Below are 25,729 nucleotides of genomic sequence, written 5' to 3'. Positions count from 1 at the left end.
ATGCAATACACTACTTTTGAGTTCATTATTGAATTTTGCACATAACAATGTGATTGTCTGGATTAACCACGATTAAAACATTTTACTCGCTGCCCAGCACTAGTATTTTTATTTAATACACTTGTTCTGTTACTTCTTGAAAACTTTTTTTTTAATTATTTGCATTATAATCTTGGAGGCCATCAGACTCAGTGGCTTCTAAAAGAAGGTTCAAGTATCTGCTGGATTGCCTGACCTCTAGAGTTATGGAGGAACATTACTGTTACGCCCAAGTCTTAAGTCTCTCTTGTTTATATTTGAGTCCAGTGGCTGGTGTGACCCAGTGACGTAACCGAGGCTGGATTGAGACCCCCACAGGCCACTGGGTGACTTGATGAATAAAGCTCCTAAACATAGAACTGATCATACTATAAATAATGTAGCATGGGAAAATCCAGCTGTTTAATACAGAACAGGAATTCCCACTATTAATAGTGTACACTCAATCGTTTTATCAATTTCCCCGTTTGATCATTTTAGCTCATGGGTACTCCACCATTTTATCATGTGGGATGGACAGCGCTCCTCCTTGGTGATGTTTACATGCCTTATTTAACTGTTCATAGCATTTGCGTAGAAGTCATAGATTTTCATGTATTCACTTAGAAACATGGACCATTTTCAGTATAAAACACGCCAAACCCGATAGATAGGTTTTCAAGATAATTTTTCTTTCAGTTTTATGTGGAAGTTTCTGATAAATAAACACAATAACAAATGATTCTAAAGGCAAAGTGGACAGTTTACTGGTTCAGAGTAGGGCTAGATAGATACTTTATTAATCCCAAGGGGAAATTCACAAATTCACACAGGCTATACGTGCAATGTTTAGTTACTTCTCTGGAAGTTAGGCTTGAAGGATATACAGTTATTTGGTGGGGTAAAGATATAGTGGTGTTGGGAATTTTTTTTTGTCAGTTAGGTATTATTTGAAGATCAAAGTCATATATGATTGGTGAAGTTACATGGCCCCAGGAAGAATTACAGCAAAATGTTGTATGAGCCAATTTTCTTGACATATTGTCAGATGGACGCACTTTCACTAAAAAACAGCAGAAACAATGGGCCTCACCCTTTGTTACCTTTTGTTTTTTGATGACTTCCCATTTAAAATCATCTTCTGGATTGCACCATTGTCTATATTACCTCCAGGTCTTTATTGTCTGTCTACAGAGGTGAATGCAATTGTCCTCAACTCTAAGGGAAGCACAGGCGATGAATAGGACCTTGTAGCAATTCATTGCAATTGGCAATAGCAAGTGATTTTTGGCAGGCAATGTAATGGTCATTGTGGTTATAGTTCCCCAGTCTTCACCTCATGGAACAGGGCATTAACCTGTAATCCATAAGAGACAATGTATCTCTATACATGTTGTAAAGCATTAATGCAGGTGTTGTTGTGGCCAGATACAGGATTCCTTAATCCAAAGTTGTAATTTTGGCCTTCTCAAATTATTCTTGATAAAAATGAGTGGTGTTTTGCAGCTTTAATTAATAGAATGTTCTCATTGTCAAAACTGTTGTGCCACATGATGTTATAAAGATCACTGGTTCAGCTCCTGCCTGTCATAAACACAACAGATACCATGATAGATGTACCAAAAATCACAATAATCAGGCTAAAGTTTTTACCATAAAACATGTGAGATTGATCATGTAATACAAAACATAATACAAAAAAAAAAAAAAACCTAATGGTGAACAAAGCTACAGTGAGTACCTTGTCTGTCCTTTCCCTGTTCAAACCTAAAATTCCTTGTTGTTAAATTGAGAGTCTGATACAGAATCTACTACTTAGGTGCTGCCAGAGCAAAGAAAGTGAATGGGAAATGAACCATAAAAGCAAATCAATGAACCATAAAAGCAAATCAAGAAACTAACGACAGAAACTTAACCATGCTATAAATCCTAATTGCTAGCCAAAACTCAGTTACAAAATATATTTAAAGTTATTCTTTGAGATCAGAAAATACAGCGCTTGAAACCCAAAACACTAAATGAAAGCTGAAGTCAAATAAAAGTTGCCAGAAGGATGGTTAATACTAAATTAAAAACCAAATGCAGTGCTCACATTTGACAATTTATCCACAATCTTGAATCTTGCTACTGACTTAAATAATGTTATACTGGTGACATCATGCACCGTGACTTCTGGGAAGTGCAACCCGAATGACCAAAATGGCAGCACTCTGAAAAATTCAGATGGGGGGAAACAAAAATATAATAAAATTATTTGTTAGAAAACAAATTTTGCATACTTTCAAGCATCATGTAAAAATGATAAGAAAAGAAGAAACCAATTCTTTAGCTCATAAAACAGAAGAACTAGAATAATTAATAATAATAATAATTCATTACATTTATATAGCGCTTTTCTCAGTACTCAAAGCGCTATCCACACAGGGAGGAACCGGGAAGCGAACCCACAATCTCCTTACTGCAAAGCAGCAGCACTACCACTGCTCCACCTGTGAGGACAATTAAAGACTTAAGGCAAAGGGAGCCTCCATCTTTTAAAGTGTCTGTGAGATGACATGACGTATCAGTGCACAAAAAGCACATGAATGGCAATGAGAGCCCAATTCCATAAACATGACAGCGACCATAAAAAAAAAATGCATAAAATGGTGAAGGCATCAGAAAATAAAATTAAAAAATGAACATGTGATGACATCACTGTTAGAAAGCTAAAGTTAAATAATAGGAAAACCAAAATAATGTAAAAACAGGCAAAAATAAATTTATAACTCTAACAGGTTCATTTGATAGTTGTAAACATAACAGACCTGTAGCTTTTGCGATTAATGTGGCCTGTATAACGCATTAAAAAATATTGTTGGATACAGGGCCTCAAGCAGTGCTCTGGTCAGGGTGACAATTTCATGTTTTTTAACATTATGAGACAATAATACTGTAACAATCAGGCTGAAGATACAGAGGGCTATGTGGCTTGACGCCTTTTGGAAGGTGTAGTATATTATACAAATGAAACACCTGAGCGAGAGAAGGAAAAAGTGTGGAATGAGCACGGGAGACTGGTTTGAGTGTGGAAGGACCTAGAACAGGAGCTCTTTTGCTCAGCATTGGTGATGGAGCACAGCAGTCACACAGGGCTGCTGTGGCATGGGTGCAGAGTGGTGTGCGTGAACAGCACGGAGTGAATGACTGAGTAGAGGGAAGCAAGAGTGAAATAATGGCGTGCTTCTGGGCTGTAACACTGAAGCGGAAGACGGTATAGAGGGGTTAGACAAGTCTGAGTGGGATTGAAGGTAAGGAGATCACAGAGCTGCTTTTTTGGTGGCTTCTCCATGTAGTCCCATACTCCTCAAACAGATTTCGACTACTTGAGGAACATGTCTCATTCAGATCAGGACCCAGGGGCATTACTCTGTTATTTCCAAGGTGGACCAGTTGATAAATTCTTGTGTAGAGTATGACTACAAAGTTGTTGATTATGATGAAAGACTGAGGATAGTATTTGCGGAGGTTTACTACAAGCTTTATGTATGCCAACTTAAGAGATGCTCATTCTTTAATTAAATCAGTCTTCAGCAGTTCATTCAAAGTCAACAGTGATTTCAATCGTGTAATTCTACTTTGACACATCCATGTCTCATATGCTGAGTCAATTTGATTATTTAATTGTAGGTGTTGGTGAAGTGCCAGGGTGTTAAAATCTTGAAGGATGAGTGCTAAGGGTTAATTTGTTTTTCTAACCAGCAGTTATTACTTAGTCTTGACTTATATTTTATTTGAGCCCATATCGTTCAGAACTGCTTTAACCAATGTTTGCTTATTTCTGACTATAACCCTAGCTTGTACATTGAGTTATGAAAATAACGCAGCAGCAACGTTGACTCTTAAGTTTTTTTCTGTAGGTTATACTAATAAAACTGCCTATGAAGCTTGTTTTAAAATTAGCCTTCCTGTTAGTATTTAAGATTTTCAGAGAAATTACACTTGTTAAGACATACATGATGACGTATGTGTGAACTTATAAAAACAGCCTGCTCAATGCAACGAACACACACATCTTAGGAGCTGCAGCAGGACCCTAGCAATTTGTAAGGCATTTGTGTGTGTCTAGCAATAAATCCTTACTTCAGACTGATCAATGCTTATAAAGTAGCTTGCTTTATTGTATTTAGGTAAATTCTTACTGAACTACTTCAAATATCTAAGGCATTCAAATTCAGGTTGTACTTGCAGAAGTAGTATTTTGTTAAATGTTCAGGTATAAGGTTTAAACTATGGCATTAATGTTATTTAAATTCCCTTGTGTTGATTCAATATTAAATTTGTAATTTAGTGTGTATTTACTTCATGATTTATGTATTCATTTTATAATTAAGTGTTTTAATGTTAGATGAGATTAAGACACGTGAGGGTCTTTTTTTTATAACGCTATTTGTCTTGAACACATAGCTGTTTGAAACATACCATACCATATAGCATGCCATAAATATTCAAAATTTTTCATTTTCTTAGACCTACTATATACTTCCTGAAGACAATTCTGTTCACCGTTTTCATAAATTATGCCATATGATCTACAATGTTCTCCTTTAGAGATGATCAACCTCACAAGATTCACATTTAAAGTAAAGTTCAGAATATTTACAGCCCGTATTTTAGGAAAAACTTATTAATGCATTAAAAGGGCTCCAGTGTAACATTAGACAATACATGTGATTTGTCACCATGAATTACACAAAACACCAATTGATGTATATATAATCCTGTCAATTTTTTCTTTTTTTCAATTGACTAGAACCACACTCACTTAAATGTTTTTTTTCCTGAATCCATTTTTCCATGAAAGCAACCTGACGCCAAACCTGGAAGCACTGATTGCAAGGTTCTGGTTGGGAAATTTAGAGCTACCAACATTCAAAATTTTTGGTATGGTGCATGGTGATATATGAGAGAAAACTACAGTATAATGATTAAAAGAAAAAAATTGAAGCAAAAACCCTGCGAGGTCTGCAAACAGGCAAACACCAAGCCAACAATCAAGCCTCAGATGCTGAAACTGTTATTCAGTACCTCTGAACTCTTTGCTACCTTTTTATCGGACACCAAAGTCAAAGATTTAAAAGTGATTTGGAAATTTTATCTGCTGTTAAATTGTGTGTTAAAATTCTGTTGTGCTTCAGAATGCATACCCACAATGCATAAGACTTTTAATGAAAACAGAGTTCCAAAATAACTCAAAAATGAACACTAGAGGGTGAAAACCATCAAACCCTGGCTAGTCATGAAAAGGGCAAATGTATAAATAAAAAGATTCATTTTGCAAAGAAAGCTCCATGGAGAACAAAAGGCAAAAGGAGTTCCCTAAAAGGAATAAAAATGTTGAAATATGGAAAAATACATTTTAAGAAAAGCAATGAACACTGGAACTCACCATCACCATGAGTACATATAATGAAGCACAAGGGTCTGTGGATTTCTTTTGCTCCTTTGACGGTGGTAGACAGGAGGCCCCATGTCTTGATTGGCTACCCAAAAACACAAGGGACACAACACAAGCATGCATTCATAGAAATAAAATTACATACAAAAATAAAGTCATGAAGTAAAAAAAAAAAATAACAAAAGTAACAGTAGCATAAACAAACAAATCAAAAATGAACAAAAAAAGACATAAAAAATTAATTTTAACCCCAGCCAAGGGGGGAATCCTGGCTGAAACATAACAGATTCTCTGTCACACTGTGTCACTTGTCTGTTTCTCTTCAATTGAAGCTCCGTTCTTTACCATCTGATATGTTCAGATATGAGGACATTCTTAGTTGAAGGACCTGCACAAGCAGTGTGAATTTAGATCAAACAAGGATATAATTTCAATGCACACTTCCTCAGCTATGAGCAACTTAATAGCTCTGGACATTGCATTCCATTATATGTTACCAGAAGTCTAATTAGTTTTTGAGCAGGCAAAGTCCTGTGAACATTAATCGATACTTAGATATCTTGTCAGGAGAGTCAACCATGGTTTAAAAATTAAGTAGAGAACAAGACAGATCATAGTTACAGGACCATTTCTTCTAAATCCATTAAAATCCTCATCATGCATCACTGCTGTATGACTGTGTGCTTCATTGTGAAGGAAAGGAGATAATCTATTCTTTTTTTATTAAAATTTGAGTGCTTTGTAGGCCAGATCAGAAAAAGCAAGTGTGAAACTGGTGAGTGAATGAATGAATGAATGAATGAATGGAGTGCTGTTCATAAGACCCACAGCAAAACAAATATATTAGATGAAATGCCTTTTAAACTTAATTTCTGATACACAAAGCACAGTTCAAAGAGCACTCTGCTATTCTGGATTCAAAGTACAAGTTTAATGATGTTCTTCTATACATTTAGGAATCCTGAATCATAAACTTTAAATCTGTTGTATTTATAAAAGAAACACTATTTTAAAAATATAAGTAAATAAAAAAATCAATACTGATTTTTTAAGGTTCACATATATAAAATCCCACAGAAATACTACAGTTAAAGATGACTTGAAATATTGAGGAGTTTGCTGTATGGTGTGAGGAGGAGCAAATAGGTGCTGGTTAATTTCTTTAACATTGAAGTTCAATTCTTCATATACATAGACACCTTTTTATTTTGCTAGCTGTGCTACAGGTTGTGATGGGTTGAAATCTAAATAATGAATGTAGACTTCAGCATTAACGTTTGCAGTGCACCATGCAATGCATAGTTCACTGTTATATGCCATTTGGTATTGGATTTGTGAAAGCAGGGTTAATGTTTGTGATGTGCCATCTGTTGGAACGACAAATGCAATGCATTTAATAACTAAAAATATTTGTGATGCACCATCGTTTGGAATGTTAAGAGACATAGCAACCAGACAAATACACAGACACCTTTTATTAAGGTGGATGACTTGTTATTTTGGGAGTTGGACAAAATTTACCAAAATCGATTACTGAATTGTTTAAAACAAAGCAATCAACCGTCAAAATGATAAACAATCCTTTATTGCTTTTCTGCAAAAAAAAAAAAAAACTCTTGCTTACATCTGAATTTTTTTTACAGCTTTTTAAAATTAATACACTATTGGTACTTCATCTTGGAGGCATGTCATTCTTTTTAAAACCAGACTTGCTTACATGAATTTTTTTTCCAAATAGCAACAAAACAACAAATGAATAAGAAAAAAAAGAGCAAATATATTCTTTGATATGACTTTAAAATCATTTGAAGTGATCAAATCTAGCACATTAAAATATAAATTAAGAATCTACAGAAGCTGCTAGCCAAGAACTAAATTTGTTTACACAGATTGTGTGATTCTGTACAGTAGATGTGCAAGTACATCTATTTTATGGCTTTTGTTATCTGCAGCTTTCCAGTGTAAAAAACACACCTCACATAGCTAATGAAATACAGTATCTGCAAAAAAAAATCTATGTATATTCTGTTTTAAGACCATAAAAATATATTAGAGAACTTACTAATGTGCATATTCTTTATAGATATATAAATTCATAACTTAACTGACACCAATATGTATACTTTAACTGGGAACATTCCTGCACCTTGTCACATACCTTTCTGCAGAATGCAAGATATGACCAGTGTTTTGTTAGCAGAAGTTTTTGATTGGCATCGATTTGCTTATAGCAAATCTTCAAATTATTTACCCTTTTAATACAAATTTAGTTTGATTTATCTTACCATTTAAAGAGCAAATGGTAAGTTTTGCTTAGCAGTTTTTTTTATAAAGACGTGTGCCTATCCATTTATTTGACTTGCATTTTCAGCTACTGGAGGGCATTTGTTGATTAGATATTAAAGAACATAAAGCAAGAGAAAAATAAAGAGAAAGTAAAGACTACAACTACCTCAAAATGAACCATAAATGAAGGCTTCCATTTAAAAGTGGTGATCTTTTGTCTGTAAACATCAGCTACACATTATTTATAATGGGGAACTGTACACAGCAATCAACCATGTGACACATTCTTCATTCTATTTGTAATTTCTTTTACGTTCCTAATCAGTCAATCGATGTTTTATGAGGGGGAAGAAATCATCAGAATATTTACATACAAATGTTATATGTTCGACTGTAAGTGTATTGTATACTCATTCATTAATTTAATGTAAGTAGAGCTTAAATCTATTATATGTATTTATCTAGAGGCGAGTTTATGACGTAAAGTAAATAAAACAACACATATATTGCATTATTCTTACGTGAAATAGTTTTTTTATTATGAAAAGTATAAAGTCAACTAAGATACTTTGGTAGATGGTACTGAATTCAAAATAATAATCTGACAGAAATATAATCTTGTGAAATACAATAGCAAGTTATGAGATATAGCTGGGACAGGGGAAAAAAATAATGATCTTACAGCACTCTGCAAAGTGTTGCTGAAAAAAAAAGTGTGCAAAATCTGAAATTCAGTGCACTTACGCAAGATAATTGTTGCTTCATTGTAGGCAGTGTAGCTGCGTAATTAAGTGTTTGGATTTAAAAGCAAAAGGCTGCAGGTTCAACTCCTGCCCACTGGCACTCTATAAATTTAACTTAAAATTATTGATCTGGCTTTGACATTTTCACCTCATTATTTTCTGTGGTTCCTTATTAACACTGTGTGTCAAACACAATGATCTACTTTTTATGTAAAGTGCTTTGAGATGATGTTCACCAGGAAATATGCCAAATACTTGCTTTACCTGTACAAATACAAATATTCAAGCACATTAAATTTAAGGAGAGTTCTTTACAGAATTTATGATACATGAGAGTGGTATCTGCTTTTGAGGAACAAGAACAGCTCAAAAGTGAATAAAGTGGATGCAGGGAAATGCAGGCGAATTGCTGCAAACTCTCAAAAGAAATGGAAGATATTAGTGTTTCTGCCATGTAGAAAACAATCCTCTAAGTTAAATGATAGAACGATAAATGTACAGTCATGGAAAATGACTGCAGTCCATCCATCCACACATCCATTTTCTGAGCCTGTTTGTTCCAGTGCACGTTCACACACAGCCATTTCCTTTTTTTTTCTAATTACACAATAGTGCTTAGGGAACTAAATAGTCATATATTCCCTAAAAATATTTTGTTTACTGTGAAGCACTTTGTGCTTTTCATTTCCTCGGAATCAAGAAAAAAATTATTGTACTTGAACTACCCCTGCCTACTAGGAGACAGAATTTTGTTGATTATGTAATGTGAAGTTTAAACAGTAAAACCTTATTTAATTAGTAAGTTTTCCAAAAACATCACAGCACTAAGAACTTTGAAAACTTTATCTTAAGATCAAAGTATAATTCACCAGTGTTTCCCAAAATCTGCAATACATAATGTTGCATGTTAGGCCCTTTGTAATCTTCATTCTCCCTGATCTAATCTTTAATTGCAAAGCACATCTTAAACTGGCCAACTCTTGGGCCACACTTAGTGAGACTTAGAATACTAAGATTCATATTTGACTACATGATGGCTGTGGCACCCGGACGGGGCTCACGCCCGGGTGTGTATAAAAGGGGCCGCCTCCCTTCAGACGGAGACAAGAGTCGGGTGGTAGGTAGATGATGTCGGGAGGAAGGCAAGGAGGTGGCCTGAAGAGAGAGAAGGCATTGTTATGTTGCCAGGACTTTGAGGTTTGTGGGCACTTGGACTTTGTAAATAATATTGTAAATAAACGTGTGTTGGGTGACATGAGCGTGTCTGCCTGTCTGTGTCCGAGCCAGTCTCCACAATGGCATTTTTATGCATACCTGTAAATAACTCCGAGACTGCAGTCTAAGAGTGATACGAGACAGCACATTGCAGTGTGGTGTAACCTATGAACTGATTTAAAACCAGCACTGAGGTGGAGACTACAATTTTCATTAGGCACCAGGAGTGTACTACGACTAATGGGGGCCATTATCATCAGCACACACAGTTTTTTTCTGGGCAAAGTTTGATCTTACAGATCATGGGTACATACAGTGTTTTCTTCTCAACTAATCTGGATTAACAGTTTCATTGTCTTGCTAGATTACAGCTTTTTTTTTTTATAAGAGTAGTCTTTTTGTCTCATCATGGGTTGTATTTATCCATGTTGAAGTTCCAAAACAGTTTTTCCTTGTTTGAATACACCAGCAACCCTGGGGATTTGGGCTAGTGGGATAGAAGTAGAGTATATGGAAATTGCACTTCAGTTCTCTTCAGAAGTTATCAGGTTGAATGAGATTTTTACCCTAGAGACACTGTACTATGATGGTTGTGCCTGCAACGCTATCCAACATTGCTTTTTGAGAAGCTGTACTCCTGCCCAATCAAGACGAGGAAGAAGGGATGGAGGATGGAAAGGTCAAAATTTATGATATTAGACCAGACAGTTTATAACGGGCTGGTGTACCATTTGTACATGTTTCATTTGTTTTGTTCATTAGTTTCTAATAAAATGAACTTGTTTGCATTTCATTATACTTGACCTATTCTCTGTATTCTTCCTCAGGGACAATCTTGTTATATGCATGTTTCCAGTCTTGATTCTCTCTCACCATTAATTTTCCTGACCCCTCTACTTTTATCAAATTGCCATTTTTTTGCACATCAGCTCCTGACCTAGGTCGTGATGTGTAGGTGCTAATTCTCTTCACTAGCTCATCACACTTTTGTTTTTTGCCTATTATTGAAATTACTCTTGTGTACCTTGGCAAACACTAACACGCAGTCGCTGTGAATCTTATCCAAAAGAAGAAGAACAAGCTCTTGTTTAGGAAAGTGTGGTGTTCTTTTACAGCATGTCTCTCACTTTCACTCTAGTAACTGTATGCATCTGATTTTGCACCCATTGTATATGCTTTCATTTAACTGTTAGTGAAATATGACGTACTGTTTATTTCATATTGCTTTTCACATCTTTATTTATTCCTACCAAAATGACACTATGTAACGAAGGTATTGACAATTGACTGTTTTTAGTCAACCTGAGATGCTTTTTTGCTAAGGGGCTTCATGCCAGTTTTAACAAAGATGTCTTTTATACTCACTTGAAAATTGCCAATCAAGTCTTGTTTGGGAAATGTTTGAAAAAGTAGCACATAAGTTATGTGTTGTACATACATTATAACTCATTGATTAGGATTAAGTAACTAATTAACTAAGTGATTAATTAATTGATTAATTAGTTAACTAGGATTAATTGTTTTTGGAAAACTCACCTCCATTCAGTATTGCCACTACTTTTTTTTCTTTTATAATAATTTATTTATTGAAAAAAATTCTAATTTAATGCAGTTTTTCCTGTGAAAAAGCATTGTCTTTAATGGTATATAGGTTTTGTATAATTTTGAACTATTCTTGTATGTTGTCATGGTGAATATTCTAATGGCAAAAAAACAAGTTGTTTGCTGCTTTTTATGAAGTAGACATGATAAAACAATATACTTTCACCAGGCTTTTTGCGACCACATAAGGTAGAAGTATAGATTTGTAGTTCTGAATAACACAATTGGATAATATGAAAAATATTTACACAATCTAGCATGAAGGATAATAAAATAACAGGATTAAGGGTTAAATAATAATAACATAATCAATAATAATTGACTGAACAATAACTATAAATAACCATCAGACAAACATAAGATTATGAACGATATCAGGAACAAAAACAAATGGCCAAAGGTTTTTTTGTGAAAGTAATTTGTATAAATGCAGTTATGTACAGTCTGCAAAAATACAACATGCTGAATAAGTTATTTTACTGAGCACATGCAAAATTATCAAGACTGTATAGTTATGAGTATAAAAATGTGCTCTTGATATAAAACGTCAAAAGTAAAATGCATGTATTCACAGATCAACAAAAAAAAAAGACAAATCATGCTGCCACAATGTCAATCACAAGAGAAGAAAGCCTTTTATGAAATATTTAAATATATGCATGGATATCTTACAAAATAAGTACAGTATATACTGGGTCCTTTAAAAGGATTTTAAATGGGGGTATGGGAAACACTTTAAGAAGGTAATAATAGCAACAAGACATATATTGTATATAAATAACCTGAGACACATTAATCAATTTTTAAACAATCTATAATCTTGAAAAAGATTTATATGTTTTATATATATATATATATATATATATATATATATATATATATATATATATATATATATATATATATATCAAACACACATTACAAAAATCAATAAAAAAACCCTTTGATACAACAAATATACTGTGCACTGAGGAGAGTTTACCCACTCTATACGGTTGGTGATAAGCTGGGTTCAAAGGTTATTACACTGTTACTTAAGTAGTGGTGATATGTATTATGTGAAATATGAAAAAACAAAAGGAGGAGACACCGTTTAAAACAAATAATACTGTAAAAATGGCATATGATCTTTCTGAAGAAGTACAGTCATATATAATACATGACATAACTTTCAAATCCTTAATCTACTTTTATTTTTTTGTTAACCACATCCGTAAACAACTTCCCACTTTCATGTGTATAAATATGCAAGTTAATACAGTTAGCTAAATATGGAATACGCAAGGGATAATGTTGTTTTATGCGAGTTTTTATTTTATTCAAAATTTGTAACTCTGTACATTGATATGCTATGTTCTGTTACTTTTATGTATTTCTTCTAGGCTATATTTAAATATTTTTAACTTTCACGTGTTATTTTTAGAGGGTTATTAGGTTTAAACCACAGTTTACTCAGTTTAATAATAAAGATGAGTGCATTTTAATGTAAATCCAGCATGCAGTCTCAAGATCTGTAAATATGTTGAGGGCACCTGTTTTTTAATCTTACACTTTTGCTTTTGTTGTGTTCTTTGTGAAATTTTGCATTTACAATGATTGAAATAGTATAAAATAAAAATAAACTTCACCAAAAGATCTGCATTTTTTTTTTCCTCTAAAGTGGAATAAGTCTTTGCAAAAGACATTCAATCTGTACCTAGTTCACATAGTAAAGCCAGTAGATTAAGTTGAAAAGTGAAAATGCAACTGGGAACACTATTCTTGACCACCTATCAATAGCATTGACATCAGTCAGATCTGGGATTTTTATTTTAAGCTGCGAAGACCTTCTTCTCAGTCTGCTCTTCTTCAGTTGAGCATTTCTGTCTATACTGGGTCGTCCCACTACATCGCGGGGCACACTTTGTTTCCGATACTGGATTCCTGAGTTATCAAAAGCCATTGAAGAATTCCTTGGTTCAGTCACACTAGTGGTGACCTCATTTCCTGCAACTTCATTGTGAATCTCCAGTGTAGTTAATAAGATGTTGCCATGTGCATCCACCTAAATATAAAACAAAAAAGAAATGTTTAATGTCATATTTATGAAATACACATACAACAGGGTGGTCCAGATCTAATTATGCAGATCCAGATTGTCTGGATGACTTGGATTTATGCGGGGACGATTCCAGTTCGGCGCGAAGACAATTCTTTATGTCATCAGTTCGCACACTTCTCGATGGTCCGGGATTTTTCGGGTGATTTTCTATGTAATAAACTTAATAAGTTATAGCTTAATGAAAATTGCATAATTAGATCTGGACCACCCTATATATTTGTTGATGAAATACAATGAGATAATATGAGCAACATGGATTGGGGTGGTGCAGAATCAAGAGAATGGCAGCATTTAATCTGTATTTCCATGCATTCACCCATTTACTGAATCCAGTTTGACATTATGAAGCTGGGGACAATTCCAGTGACACTGGAGGAAATTAAAGAAATAGACTAAGATGTTATTACAAAAAGCAGCCATCAAACAAAAATATAATTTGTGCCCAATGAAAACCTAAACACCATAGGAGTATGTTAAAGTTGTCTTCTAAATAAGTAATTTTACTTTCTACTTAGAGAGATGTAATTATTTTTCTGCTGAACTTCTCACTCCATTCTATCATTAAACATTACTTTATGTAAACTAAAAATGTTAATAGCGAAAGGGTTGATTCATGTAGCAATTTCATTGTAAAAGAAACTTATAAGTACAGTACAACTACATTATATTTTCACCCCTACAGTGTATTTTATGCACTTCATCATGTTTTAATAATTTTCACCACAGATAAAAGCACATATTCTGGAGTGGGCTGAGTGTGGGAAGCTACCAGATTGGGCTCGTGTTATGAAATACTTGAAAGCATGTTAAGCCATCAGGTTATTCTTGTAGTGTAATCTGTACATATTCCTTTTTTAGACACTGTTTTTTTCTGCTATTTCCATTCAGTAAAAGCAGTGAAAGACGCATCTAATTTTGTAGTATTGCTTATATTCTTTGTATCATCTAAATGATACAGAACTTCCCAGAGTTCATCCCAATTACACAAAGATAACAATTCAAATAAAACTGAAATACTTAACCAAATAATGATACTGTTTATTTACATGAATAAGATACAATTTACTGGTACAATACTGAAACAAATATGTAGCTGAGGGCATTAGAAATTAATAAAACATTTAATTAATACATACAAGAAAAATATAATTGTACTTATATTATGTTTATAAAAAAAGTATATTTTAAAGGATTGCATTTATAACTAATGAATGTTTGTCAAATTTTAGTCCACTGTAGAGTCCTGGGGCCTCATGCATAACGCCATGTGTAGAATTCACACTAAAACATGGTGTACAGATAAAAGCAGAAATGTGTGTATGCACAAAAAAAAATGCATGAATTTATGCGTATGCTAACTTCCACGTTCTTCCACTACATAAATCCCGGTCAGCATGAAAAGTGAACGTGCCTGCTGCCACTCCCCAACTCCTCCCAGAATTGCGCCTCTTTGAATATGCAAATCAATATAAATAGCCCTTAAGCTCAGCGTTCTGTGAAAAGACAATGGCAAAAGCACGGGGGAAAATAGAAGAATTTCAGCGAATACCAAGTGGAGGCAAGGAAAAATGTACTATTTGTTGGTTTAAACAACAAAAGGAAGTTGATCGAGTGACAGAGTGTCGGAGGAACTTGAAAGCTCAAGTTCACAAAGTCGCACAGTGCTGGAAATAAAAAAGAATTTGTCAGATATCAAAGTCGCCGTGAAAAGGCGAGTTGTAGCCCACCATCTGAGAGTCATTTGGAAGCTTATTAGGATACAGAGAAAAGAAAAAAAAATTGGCACACTTGAAATTTCAACTTTAATCACGTAGTTTATTTTGTCATTGAAGTAGAACATCATGAACTTCATCTTAAAATCTTTAATTTACTGGTTTCTCAAATACCATAATAACTAAAGTAGCACATTAAATGATTTATATTGTATATGTTCTTCTATGTGTTCTATGTGTGTGAATCGCTACATGCTTCTTAAACAGGCTTTATCTTCCTTCCGACAGGACACAGAATCAATTACATTCATTGCATTACAGCTTTCTGAATAATTTAAATACTGAGATGTATATTTGATATAATTTTCATGATGATAGGAGTTAAGGCATGTTATTTAACATGTGAACATAGTGGCGCAGTGATAATCTCTGGACGGGGCGCCAGCTCATCACTGTTCCTGCCTCCCTCAAGATGCTTGCTGCTCTGTGCGCGACCTTCGTTGAAATATTTTATTGCAGCAGTACTGTCTCTTTTAAACATACTAACCCCCAATTCCTGTCCTTTCTTTGCTTTCTCCAAGTACCCAATCACCACACAATCAGCTCTGTAATAGATGTCAAGCCATCTGTAAGCTTAGAACGCAGATTCGTCAAAACTTTTAAGCAACATTGAAATATCTTTATAGTACATGTTTAATTATTCTATCCATCTATCCATCCAGTGTCGCACCAGTCCCAGCAAGAATACAGCGCGAGGCAGGAACAGTCCCTGAATGGGGCTCCAGCTCATTGCTAGCGCTGCAACACTGTGTCCTCACATGTTTAATTATTAACAATATAGATTTAAATGATGTTAACATTTTATCTGTATAATGTAATAAACATATTTTGCTGCATTTCATCTTAAAAATGATATTGTCATCATATGTAAATACGCGCTTTATAAAGTGGCTCAGGTTGTGCAATATCATAACTGAATCACAAGTTTACAGTGAGGTAATTGTACTTATAAGTACAAACAGTTCTACAAGGAGCACTTGATGGACTGATTGAGTGCATTTATAGTTCTTGGGATGAAACTGTTTTTGAACCGCGATGTCCCTACAGGAAAGGCTCTGAAACGTTTGTCGTATGAGAGCAGTTCAAATAGACAGCATGGCGGAGGCAGCGTGTGCTTGATGCTGTATCCTGATAATTATCTTTCTGATCAGCTGCTGTAGAGCTGTGATTCCACACTCAGATACAGTGGGATAAATACTTGAGGGTAACAATGCTAAAGCAGCCATTGTATTTGGAATAGTTTGGCCATTCCGTGGACCATTATATTGTTACAGGTTAATTATAGTCAGATGCCTTAAACTAATAAACAATATGCGGTTAATTTCAGTGTATTTGATAAAGACGCGTCAGGGATGTGGATCTAAAAAAGAAAGGGAAACCACACTGGAACAAAAGCACTGCTTTGATGCTGGGTGCCGCCAGTTTGCAAAACTGAGAAGAGAACTTTACGCCAATTTTAGTTTTTATACATCGCAATGTGAGCGTGGAAACAAGCATACTTTTTTGTGCATATGCACCGTTTATACATGAGGCCCGACCTATCAGGAAGCAGGAATCAAATATGAACAGGAAGCTTGTCCACTAAGGTGGTATTTATAATTAACCCACAATGACTTGCACAGGATTATTGTTTCGGTGTTGCTGATCAACTTAAACTACACTGTTTTGGTAGGTAGGAGGAAACCTAAGCAACTAGACATAAGCTCATGTACACACATAGGATTTGCAAACTGCACATTTGAAATCCAGGTTTCTCTGCTCCTTACTTAGGTTCTGTCTAATCCTACCTTTCCTCCAATGTAGTGCTACCACTGGCCTACTTTAATCTTCCAGCTAGGTTTCTACTGCACACTCTCCCTTTCTTTCTAAAGTCTCATATTGAGAATAAGATTGCAAGGAGTGTTTAGCAGCAATGAATACAATACTGAAAACAAACCTGCAAAGAATGCCATTTTGCTGTAGGTCAGCCTTTTATCCATTGAGTTTTCCTTATCTGTTATATTATTGTTGCCATTTAATACACATTTACACTATATGCTCTGAAATTGGCCATGTCCAGACACCTTCCTGATCATTCCGGGTAGACTGTGTTTTTATTTAATATTTTATTTACTTTTTACTGTCTTTCATGGACACACACCAATGAGTTTAGTAGTTTATGACAGTGAAATAATTCAGGAGCTATACTCACATAGCTTTTGAACTTTTTAAACCCGATCCATTGTGGTTGGCTGAGATACTCTGGAGTATGGATGAGGACAAAGGATGCAGCCGTGAGGCCCCGGACAAAGAAACACTGGGGGACCCACGCTGGAGTTCATAACAGAGTGAGGAAATGAGCCAATTGTGTTCCACTACCCAACATTCTGCTTGCGAACGTTCAGTCACTGGACAACAAACTGTATGATCTCAGAGGAAGAGTGACCTTCCAACAGGATGTGAGGGACTGCAACATTCTGTGTTTTATTGAAACATGGCTGACCTGGTAAAGAGCATTTCTCTTCTCTGTTGCTCCTGCTCGCCTCATATGAAATATCTAACCACCACCAAGTGCCATCCATTTTACCTGCCTTGTGAGTTCATCTTGGTTATCACCATGACAGTCTACATCCTGCTTCATGCGGACATACTGTAGGTACGGCCTTGTCTGAACAACATGACTTATTAGCTACATGACTACATGAATTAGCGCGACTCAAAACACACACCCGGATGCAGTGATCATCGTGGTGGAGGACTTTAATAAAGCGAATGTCAGACAAGTTATGCCTAATCTTTACTAACATGTCATGTGTACAGCCAGAGGAGCTAACACACTGGATCACTGCTGCACGTCGTACAAGCTGGGATACAAAGATGTTTCACAACCAGCGTTTGGGAGAACGGACTGTAATACTGTTTTCCTCATGCCAGAATATAAACAAAGGTTTCTTATGGTCACGAGGGAGATAAAGTGCTGGTGTACCCAATCAGAAGCGACGCTGCAAGATGCATGGTGTAGACTATGACATGTTCCGGTCATGCACAGATGACATCAATGAGTTTTTGGAAGTAGTAGTTAGCTTTGTTAGCATGCTTGAAAAAGACATTATCATGTCATTGAAGTCTGTTTAAAATAACCAGCAAACTATCACTTTACAGTACATAGAAATTCTACTTTATTACATTTTCATATTGTTCAGAACTTGTTTATAATTTGAATGCTTACTTGGAATATATTTTGTAAATTTTATTGCACAGTCTTAAGGCAGAGTCAGGGCACATTTCACTACATGTTGTACTTGTTTAACTGTGTATGTGACAAATAAAGAATCAATAATAATCAATAATAAATTGTAGTCTCTGGGAATCTACCTTTGGATCCTGTAACTATATTAACCTTTCAGTTTTCTAATGTTTGATTATGCACCCAAATTACCTCAGTAAACCTTGTTTTTCTTATTTTAGTCTACAGCCCTATACAACATACCACCCTTATAACCCAGAAACAAAAATGATAGACATGTTAAACTTTATATTGGAGAGGTTGAGGGACAATGATAATTCTAACAGATAAGTTTTCTTTTTTTAAATTTGATAGTATGTATCTTTCTTTGTATTAATAATATATTTTTTGCATAAAATTTGCTTAGATAATTTATTCAAAATCAAGGATGTTTACGGATTTGGTTGTTTTCCCTGCTGCTCAGTTCCACACTGTTCATGTTTTAAGCTTTTCCCACTTCTGCTCTCTAAGTAGTCTTTCCCTTCCTATGTAACTGCAACTCTGATGACATGCATCACCTGAATGAAGTCATTCTCTGCCCCATTAGAGTGAGTGATTGATTGGGCTAAAAGGACTTAAAATCACTAAAGGGATCAAACATAAAGGGAACACTGGAGTGCATTTAACTGTCTCTCTCTTTCCAAACTGGAATGCAAATTGAATGTCCCTTTCTGATCAATGGCAAAAATAACAACAGGAAGAGGAGGACTATGACAAGAAGTAGAGTTGAGTGGTACCTACCAAGACAACTGGTAGATAAAAACTGTAACTGTGGTTATTACATGGATTGATCAGTAGGAACAAAACTGGTGTATTTGCTAGTATTGTGTGTTTACCATGACACGTTCACCTGTTTTTCCTATAGAGAAGAAGTTGATGAACATGGGAGAATCTGCAATGTGTTTTGCTGTTCAATTAAGGAGATTAATGAAACGAGGGAGAAAGAATCTGCAGGAATATATTAGGCTGGGCAATGGGTTGCATCATTGCCTATTTTCATTTAGACAGCTTTGTGCATTTTACATGCCGAGTTATCCATCTTTCCACTGGGAAGTAGACACCCACAATGGGGCTTCTGAAGAGACTTATGACTTGACTGGGATTTCATTTTGTGAAAAGTTTGCTTGCTAGACTTAATTAATGTGGGTGTAATGCTGTCTATGTAATTTTTTGCTTTTATTGCTAAAGCAATATGAACTGCAACAGCTGAAATCAGCACCCATTAATTGCTGATGCTGAAAAAATTGAAGTAAGACATCACTTTTGATTAAGGGTTTGGAGAAGGTAGCTTCATTTACTCTTATAAGATTATTTTTGAATTTTTCCATTTAGCAAAAGGGTGACCATTAACCCTTAGTGAAAAGTTGCATTTCATTAAAACCCATACCTGACGTCTCATCTATTATTTCAGAATTCTTGTGAGAACTGTCTTTTTTGTCTCGTTTCCAAGGCTTTTGACATACATGAGCACATATTTGCTACTGCTTATGTCTGCTGACACATTTGGAATTAGCCTTATAACAGGACTGGCTTTAATTAGGGTAGTTATGTCAACTATTGGAGTACTTGCAATAGCTGGCTGCATCTCATTCGCTCTTGTACTACTGAAATATATGCTGCATGTGCACTCTGTGTTTTCATCAAAATTTAGTTAGTGTAATAATAAACACTCCATTGTCTTCAAGAACCCAATGAAGACCACACTTTTCTTTTCTATTCTTTTTTAGGAATGAAGTAGGCTTTTTAGTAGTCCTGCTTACAGTGAGATGTTGTTAATGCTTTAGAAATACAGTATTATCATTACACCAATCTTCCTAATTTTACAGCGAAAATATATTTAAATAATAAAAAAATAAAATCAGTATTAGGCTAGTGTGGAAGGTTTGTAAATTTTATCTTGAAATTAACATGTCATATAGACTTATTTTGTTACAAGGCATGGGTTGAGAAAGCACTTGGTGCGAATTTTGCCGAGACGTTTGCTTGCCAGAGTGTGGATAAAGTATAGTACTTTCAGAGGATAAATGTGAAGGCTTTTCTTAGCAGGGCTGTGCACAGATTTTTTTGATTTATTATTAGCCAGTTATTGATCTATCCACACATTTGTAATTTCCTCATGCAAATAAACACTAAAAGTTTGAAATAGTAAGCACTCACAGGTAATTGATTGTTTATGTCATTGCAATCTCAAAGCACACATGAAATGTGTACACAGAATTTATGTACTCTCATAGTAACTGAATAAAATAGTAGGCATTTTATTTCAATTTTTGTATTAAAGAATGATGGAATTTTATTACGTTATTAAGATAAACTCTGCAAGATTTTTAAATAAAATGGATAGTTTTCACTATACTACTCTGAAATGCAGGTCTTTTAAAGATGTTAATATTTTTTCAGCAATGGATTTGAAATTCTCTTAACAATAAAGGCATTTTTGAAAAAAATATTAATCTTATTTCTGATTTATTTGAAAGCTATTGAAGTAAAAATAAAATTAAAAAAAAAAATAAAACTGTTTAAATCCGTTTTTTCAAGGCATGTACTTAAGACAGAATGGCAAGGCTTTAAAATTGGGTGCTTTTGCAGATATATATCTGGGATGTTTCTGCTTCCCAGTGTTCAAGTACATTAGAACTATTTCAACTCCACTATTGAACAATCTAGATAAAATTAACATTAATAAGATCGTTACTGTATGTATCCATTTGTCTGTTTTAATTTTTTAACTATTAATCATAAAACGTTGCTGTGGCTCTGTATGAATTTATACTTCATGTAGAAACTACAGTAACTCTGCCTGCTTGCTCCACTTGCAAGAAGTGGCATCCTGTTAATTTTTACACTGTTAGATTTTATTTTCTCAGTACATTTCATTTGTAAAATGCCTCTCAATCAATAAGAAAAAAGGGAAAAAAAGTGATGTTCCAAACATTGGGGTTACTTGAGCTTATGGCCTGAATTTTTCCTATATCATTTGTAATTTTTCAAAGAATTTGTGGGACTGTGGAACTCAAAGATGTTGTTCTTTATTAATAAAGTTTTACACAAAGCATTTAATCCCTTTTGTAGTGTCCCTCTACACTTTGCTAAAATTGTGTGATTTTCTTTTATATGAGACTCAGCATTCAATTTTATTACAATCATTAGTGGTTTGTCTGAGAGACAGCCACTGTATTGGATGCTTTGTCTAGACTTCTTCGTCTCGCTGTCAACACAGACTTCTTGCATGGGTCTCCATGAGGTATGTATGCAGTTGTTTAAGTCAGCTGAAGGAACGTGATTAAGCCCAGCAAGCCCAAGTCACATAGAGACATCTAGAGTAACAGGCTAAAGAGAGACATTTGAATCTTTATATACATTTTTTACATTGAAACTGTAAAAACTTTCAAATATATTCTAAATACAGGTCTGTACATCCCCTAGTGCATGGTTGAGCAACATCAATGCTGGAGTGCTGCAGTGACTGCAGGTTTTTGTTCCAATCCAGTTACTTAATGAGAAGTCAGGTATTACTGACGAATTGTTGTTAATTGGTTTATTTTAGCTGTCTTACTTGTTAAGGTTTCCAACCCCTAATTGCTTATTTTAGTCTTAAACAGTTGGATTCACAGTTTCTCCATATAACTTGTTTCCATTTACACCATTGTGTATTCATCATTAACTATCTGGTTTCATTATTTTAATTAAATGTTCATATTTCTATTGCTGTATGCCTCTAAATTTCCTCTTAGGATTGAGAAAGTTTATCTAATCTAATCAAATATTTAGAAGGAAAACAGAGAAAAATGTGAAGGACTAAGAATTATTCATCCATTTTAGGCTTCAAATCATTTGGATAAAATCCTTGGAAAGGAAAACATCTATGGTATAAGAATGACCTGAAATGGCAGAGTTAAAACGCTAACAAAATGAAATGAAATAAATTAAAAGAAATGAAATAAGATCTGTTTTTGCAAGGATTGGGTTCTAATTAACAACTGGGTTGGAACAAAAACCAGCAACCACTGCGGCCCTCCAGGATCGATATTGCTCATCCCCGCAAACACCTTACCAAAATACCTTTGGTGTCATAAAGATAATAAAGATCATTTTTCATGACAACCACATTTGGTCTATCCCACTACAGACTGGAATACAAACTTACTTTCTGCCCATTGAACACAGAGTAATAAAACACACAGTAATAAAAAACAACATCTAATTGACTTTGCAATGACCAATAATTTTCCACTAGCAATTTTCCTTCAAACTTGCTGTCAGCTTCTATGCCTTGTATTTTATGAAAGGTTCTTGATCAGTGCTCTGAGTACAGTAATCCACTTGTATTTACTACATAATAAAGTTGATACAGAATTCTTATGGGGTGATAGAAATGGTTGGTATCATTGCATCTGTAATTTTCACTGTTAGAACCATTTCCCTAATTTAAAAAGTTTGTTTTGTTGAATTTTTCGTTAAGTCATGATATAATGTATGCTTTAAAACAGCCTTCTATGAAATAATTATTTTTTGTTATTTCATTCTACTTTATAATAGGCAGATGTAGTGTTACAATTTTTTATAATGTTTTTAAATACAGTAACAGTTGTATTTCTGCTTATGAATTATGATACAGAAAGCACAGGGAACTTAGGGTGGAAATTTCAGACAAAAAGAGAGCAGCTTCAATTGACAAATTTGCTCGTCTGAGAAGCAGGAAGATAATGTAAGATGATGGGTGTGTTTGGTTATTTAAATAAATTATCATAACTTGCAATAGGTTTTTTGAGGTTAATTATAGCATTACGCAGGGCAACACCAATCTGCCCACCTATTTCTCTATTTTCTTAAGCAATTTATTCCAGTACAGGGTTTTCAGAGAGACCGAGAAGGAATGCCAGGCCATAATCCCACTCACTCAATTGTGTCTGCCAGTTAACAAAACATGGCAATTTTGAAAGTATGGAAGTAAACTAAAGTATCTGGGAAAAATCCAGTCACTCAAGAAAAGTGCCAAATTCACATAGACAATCGCCAAACTGGAAGTCAAACTCAGATCCCTGGTGCCGTGAGATGGCAACATTTATCACCACAGCCTTTTTTCAGTTTTTAATTGAATAAATTAAATTGCCTTTTATCTTCTCTATGAAAAACTAGTAATAAAGCCTTTGAATGAATACACAAATTACAGTGCAAGGGTTAGTCATGTAATGCAACAGCAGTTAGGTAGGACTTCAGCTTTGATCAAGTCAAAAATTTGATAAACATAGTATGCAAATATAAAACAAAAAAGTAATCAGTACTGTAGAATCCCCTGAAACATTTTCTGTAAAGTAATATATAGCAATAAATAAATAGCAATAGGAATTATAAATTATCTGAAAAGGGTAATATTTCAGGCTATTTTGTATAGAGTAAATCAACATTAAAAATCAAGTTAAGTACAATAACTGAAATCAACTTGCAATATTTTCAATGCAGCAAGAAAAGTAACATAAATAATCTGCCTTGTTAATCTGAAGTAATGTTCCTAAAAAAGAAGTTACTGGTATATCATATTTAAACAGATCCAGAGTTGTTTCAAATTGAGAAAAGGTTTTCATGCAGCATACTGAATAAGTCACCATCAGACATCACAGACAAGTTTTAACTGAAAGACAAACAAGCTTAAAGACGCAAAACAAAAGAATGAAGCAAAAGGGAAAGTTTGTAATGGAAAAACACAAATGAGCCAAGCAATCCTGCAATGCACATTAATGATGCACAATGAGAAAGACACGATCATCAATTGTGACTGTATCAGACGTTTGAAAAGCAGTACACAGGGGTCATACAGCAGCTGTAAAAACCAAAAGGAACACAAAAAATGAATAGCCACTGCACACTCACCGCGCATGAGTGTCGATGCCCTTGTACCTGATTGGACTTTTTTACTGAAGATGACTTGCAATTGCCTCCTTCCAGAACAGACTATAGCAAGATGTAGAAAACAAAACCAAGAAAAAAATTAAATAAAATGATGTTTCATCTAAATCTGGGGTAAAGAATTGACGTTAATTATCTCTCAAGTATCAGCAAAATGTATTGCTCTGTATTTTTGCCACAAAGAATGGAAACATACATAGGTAATACTTCATAATTTTGTTCACCAAATAAACCATTAATTTTCTTCTGCGTAACCAGCTAATACCAACTGCATCTATGCATGAGTTAGACTTGATTTTAATCTAGTGACTAGTCAGTAAACACTGATTATATAAAGATTCAAAAAGAAAGTCTAATGAAATTGGTGCAAATGCTTTTTTCACCTGAATACTTTTGGTTGAAAGAACAACAGAAATTACCTGCAGTGCTTTTTATACATTGTAACGTCATTTTAGCAACTGCAGAAAGTACAAGCAAAAAGGCTATAAAACTGTTTCAAGTACATCAGAAAATATGAACTGGAAAAATCATAGTAAACAACACATCACAAATATAATATACTTTATCTTTTTATGAATTGTGGAAACACTACTGAGTTTTTATATTTTACATTCAATTTCGTTGCTAGTAAAAACCTATTTAAATTTAGAATAAAACACACTATACTTTTTGAACTCTTCCCCCCCCCTCCAAATCTATATAATAAAGTTGCAACTGGCAATAATACACTGTAACAGTCAAATTAATTTATTAAAAAAAAGTTTAACATTAATTATTAAAAAATAAATTGTGCTCATTTGTGAATATATTTAGTTTTCCAAAACACAGTACATATATTACTATAGCGTACTTTATCAAAAATAGTGATATATCATATTAAAGCAGGTTTTCTTTGGTCCAAGCCTTTATGTAGAAAATATTTCTGAAGCTTGTAGTCGATTATCTTTCATCAGACATGTGTAAGATAGCCAATTTTTTAATTAAAGAAAACTCTTCTCTGCCTTTATGCCCATTTCCAATTTTATTTCTTCAAATTTGCTTCAAAGGGCTTAAATCTACTTACCTGGCAGGCCAATTTCCTAACAATTCCACTTTTTGTGCCAATAAGTGAATAATATATCTGATGCACAATCTGGACAATGTTCAGGATAGAGCAGTAAAGTACTGTTAATTAGGATTTCAGGATTTAAAAGCCTCTTAAAGGAAACAGTGTCCTTTTGCTGTACCACTTTATAACTCATTTGTATATCCACTGTATTTGAACCTAATATAGCATATAATCACATGTCCAAGTGTATAAATCTCTACTGTGGCTTTCAGTTGAGTCTGGAAAATTTCAAATCCCTTTTCAGACTAAAGCTGTGAACAGTATAGTTTCCATTT

General features: G+C 34.4%; 1 protein-coding gene across 5 annotated transcripts in view; it reads right to left on the bottom strand.

Annotated features, from left to right (window-relative positions):
- Positions 1-12,200: 12,200 nt before the first annotated feature.
- Positions 12,201-25,729, bottom strand: part of gabrb3 (gamma-aminobutyric acid type A receptor subunit beta3) — a 458,372-nt gene continuing 444,843 nt past the window's right edge. For 3 of the 5 annotated variants that reach the window (XM_051927197.1, XM_051927196.1, XM_028800035.2), the window contains 2 exons: positions 24,311-24,391; positions 12,201-13,345 (listed from right to left, as the gene is read on the bottom strand). In XM_051927197.1, the coding sequence (XP_051783157.1) occupies positions 12,998-13,345; positions 24,311-24,391 (429 nt within the window). In that variant the 3' untranslated portion in view covers positions 12,201-12,997. The remainder of the gene's footprint in view (positions 13,346-24,310; positions 24,392-25,729) is intronic. The other 2 variants (XM_051927198.1, XM_051927199.1) reach the window with 1 other exon arrangement.

The sequence above is a fragment of the Erpetoichthys calabaricus genome, chromosome 4, assembly GCF_900747795.2.
Source record: "Erpetoichthys calabaricus chromosome 4, fErpCal1.3, whole genome shotgun sequence".
Taxonomy (NCBI): domain Eukaryota; kingdom Metazoa; phylum Chordata; class Cladistia; order Polypteriformes; family Polypteridae; genus Erpetoichthys; species Erpetoichthys calabaricus.
The sequence above is the reverse complement of the archived record's forward strand: the minus strand, read 5'-3'. Positions and strand labels throughout refer to the sequence as shown.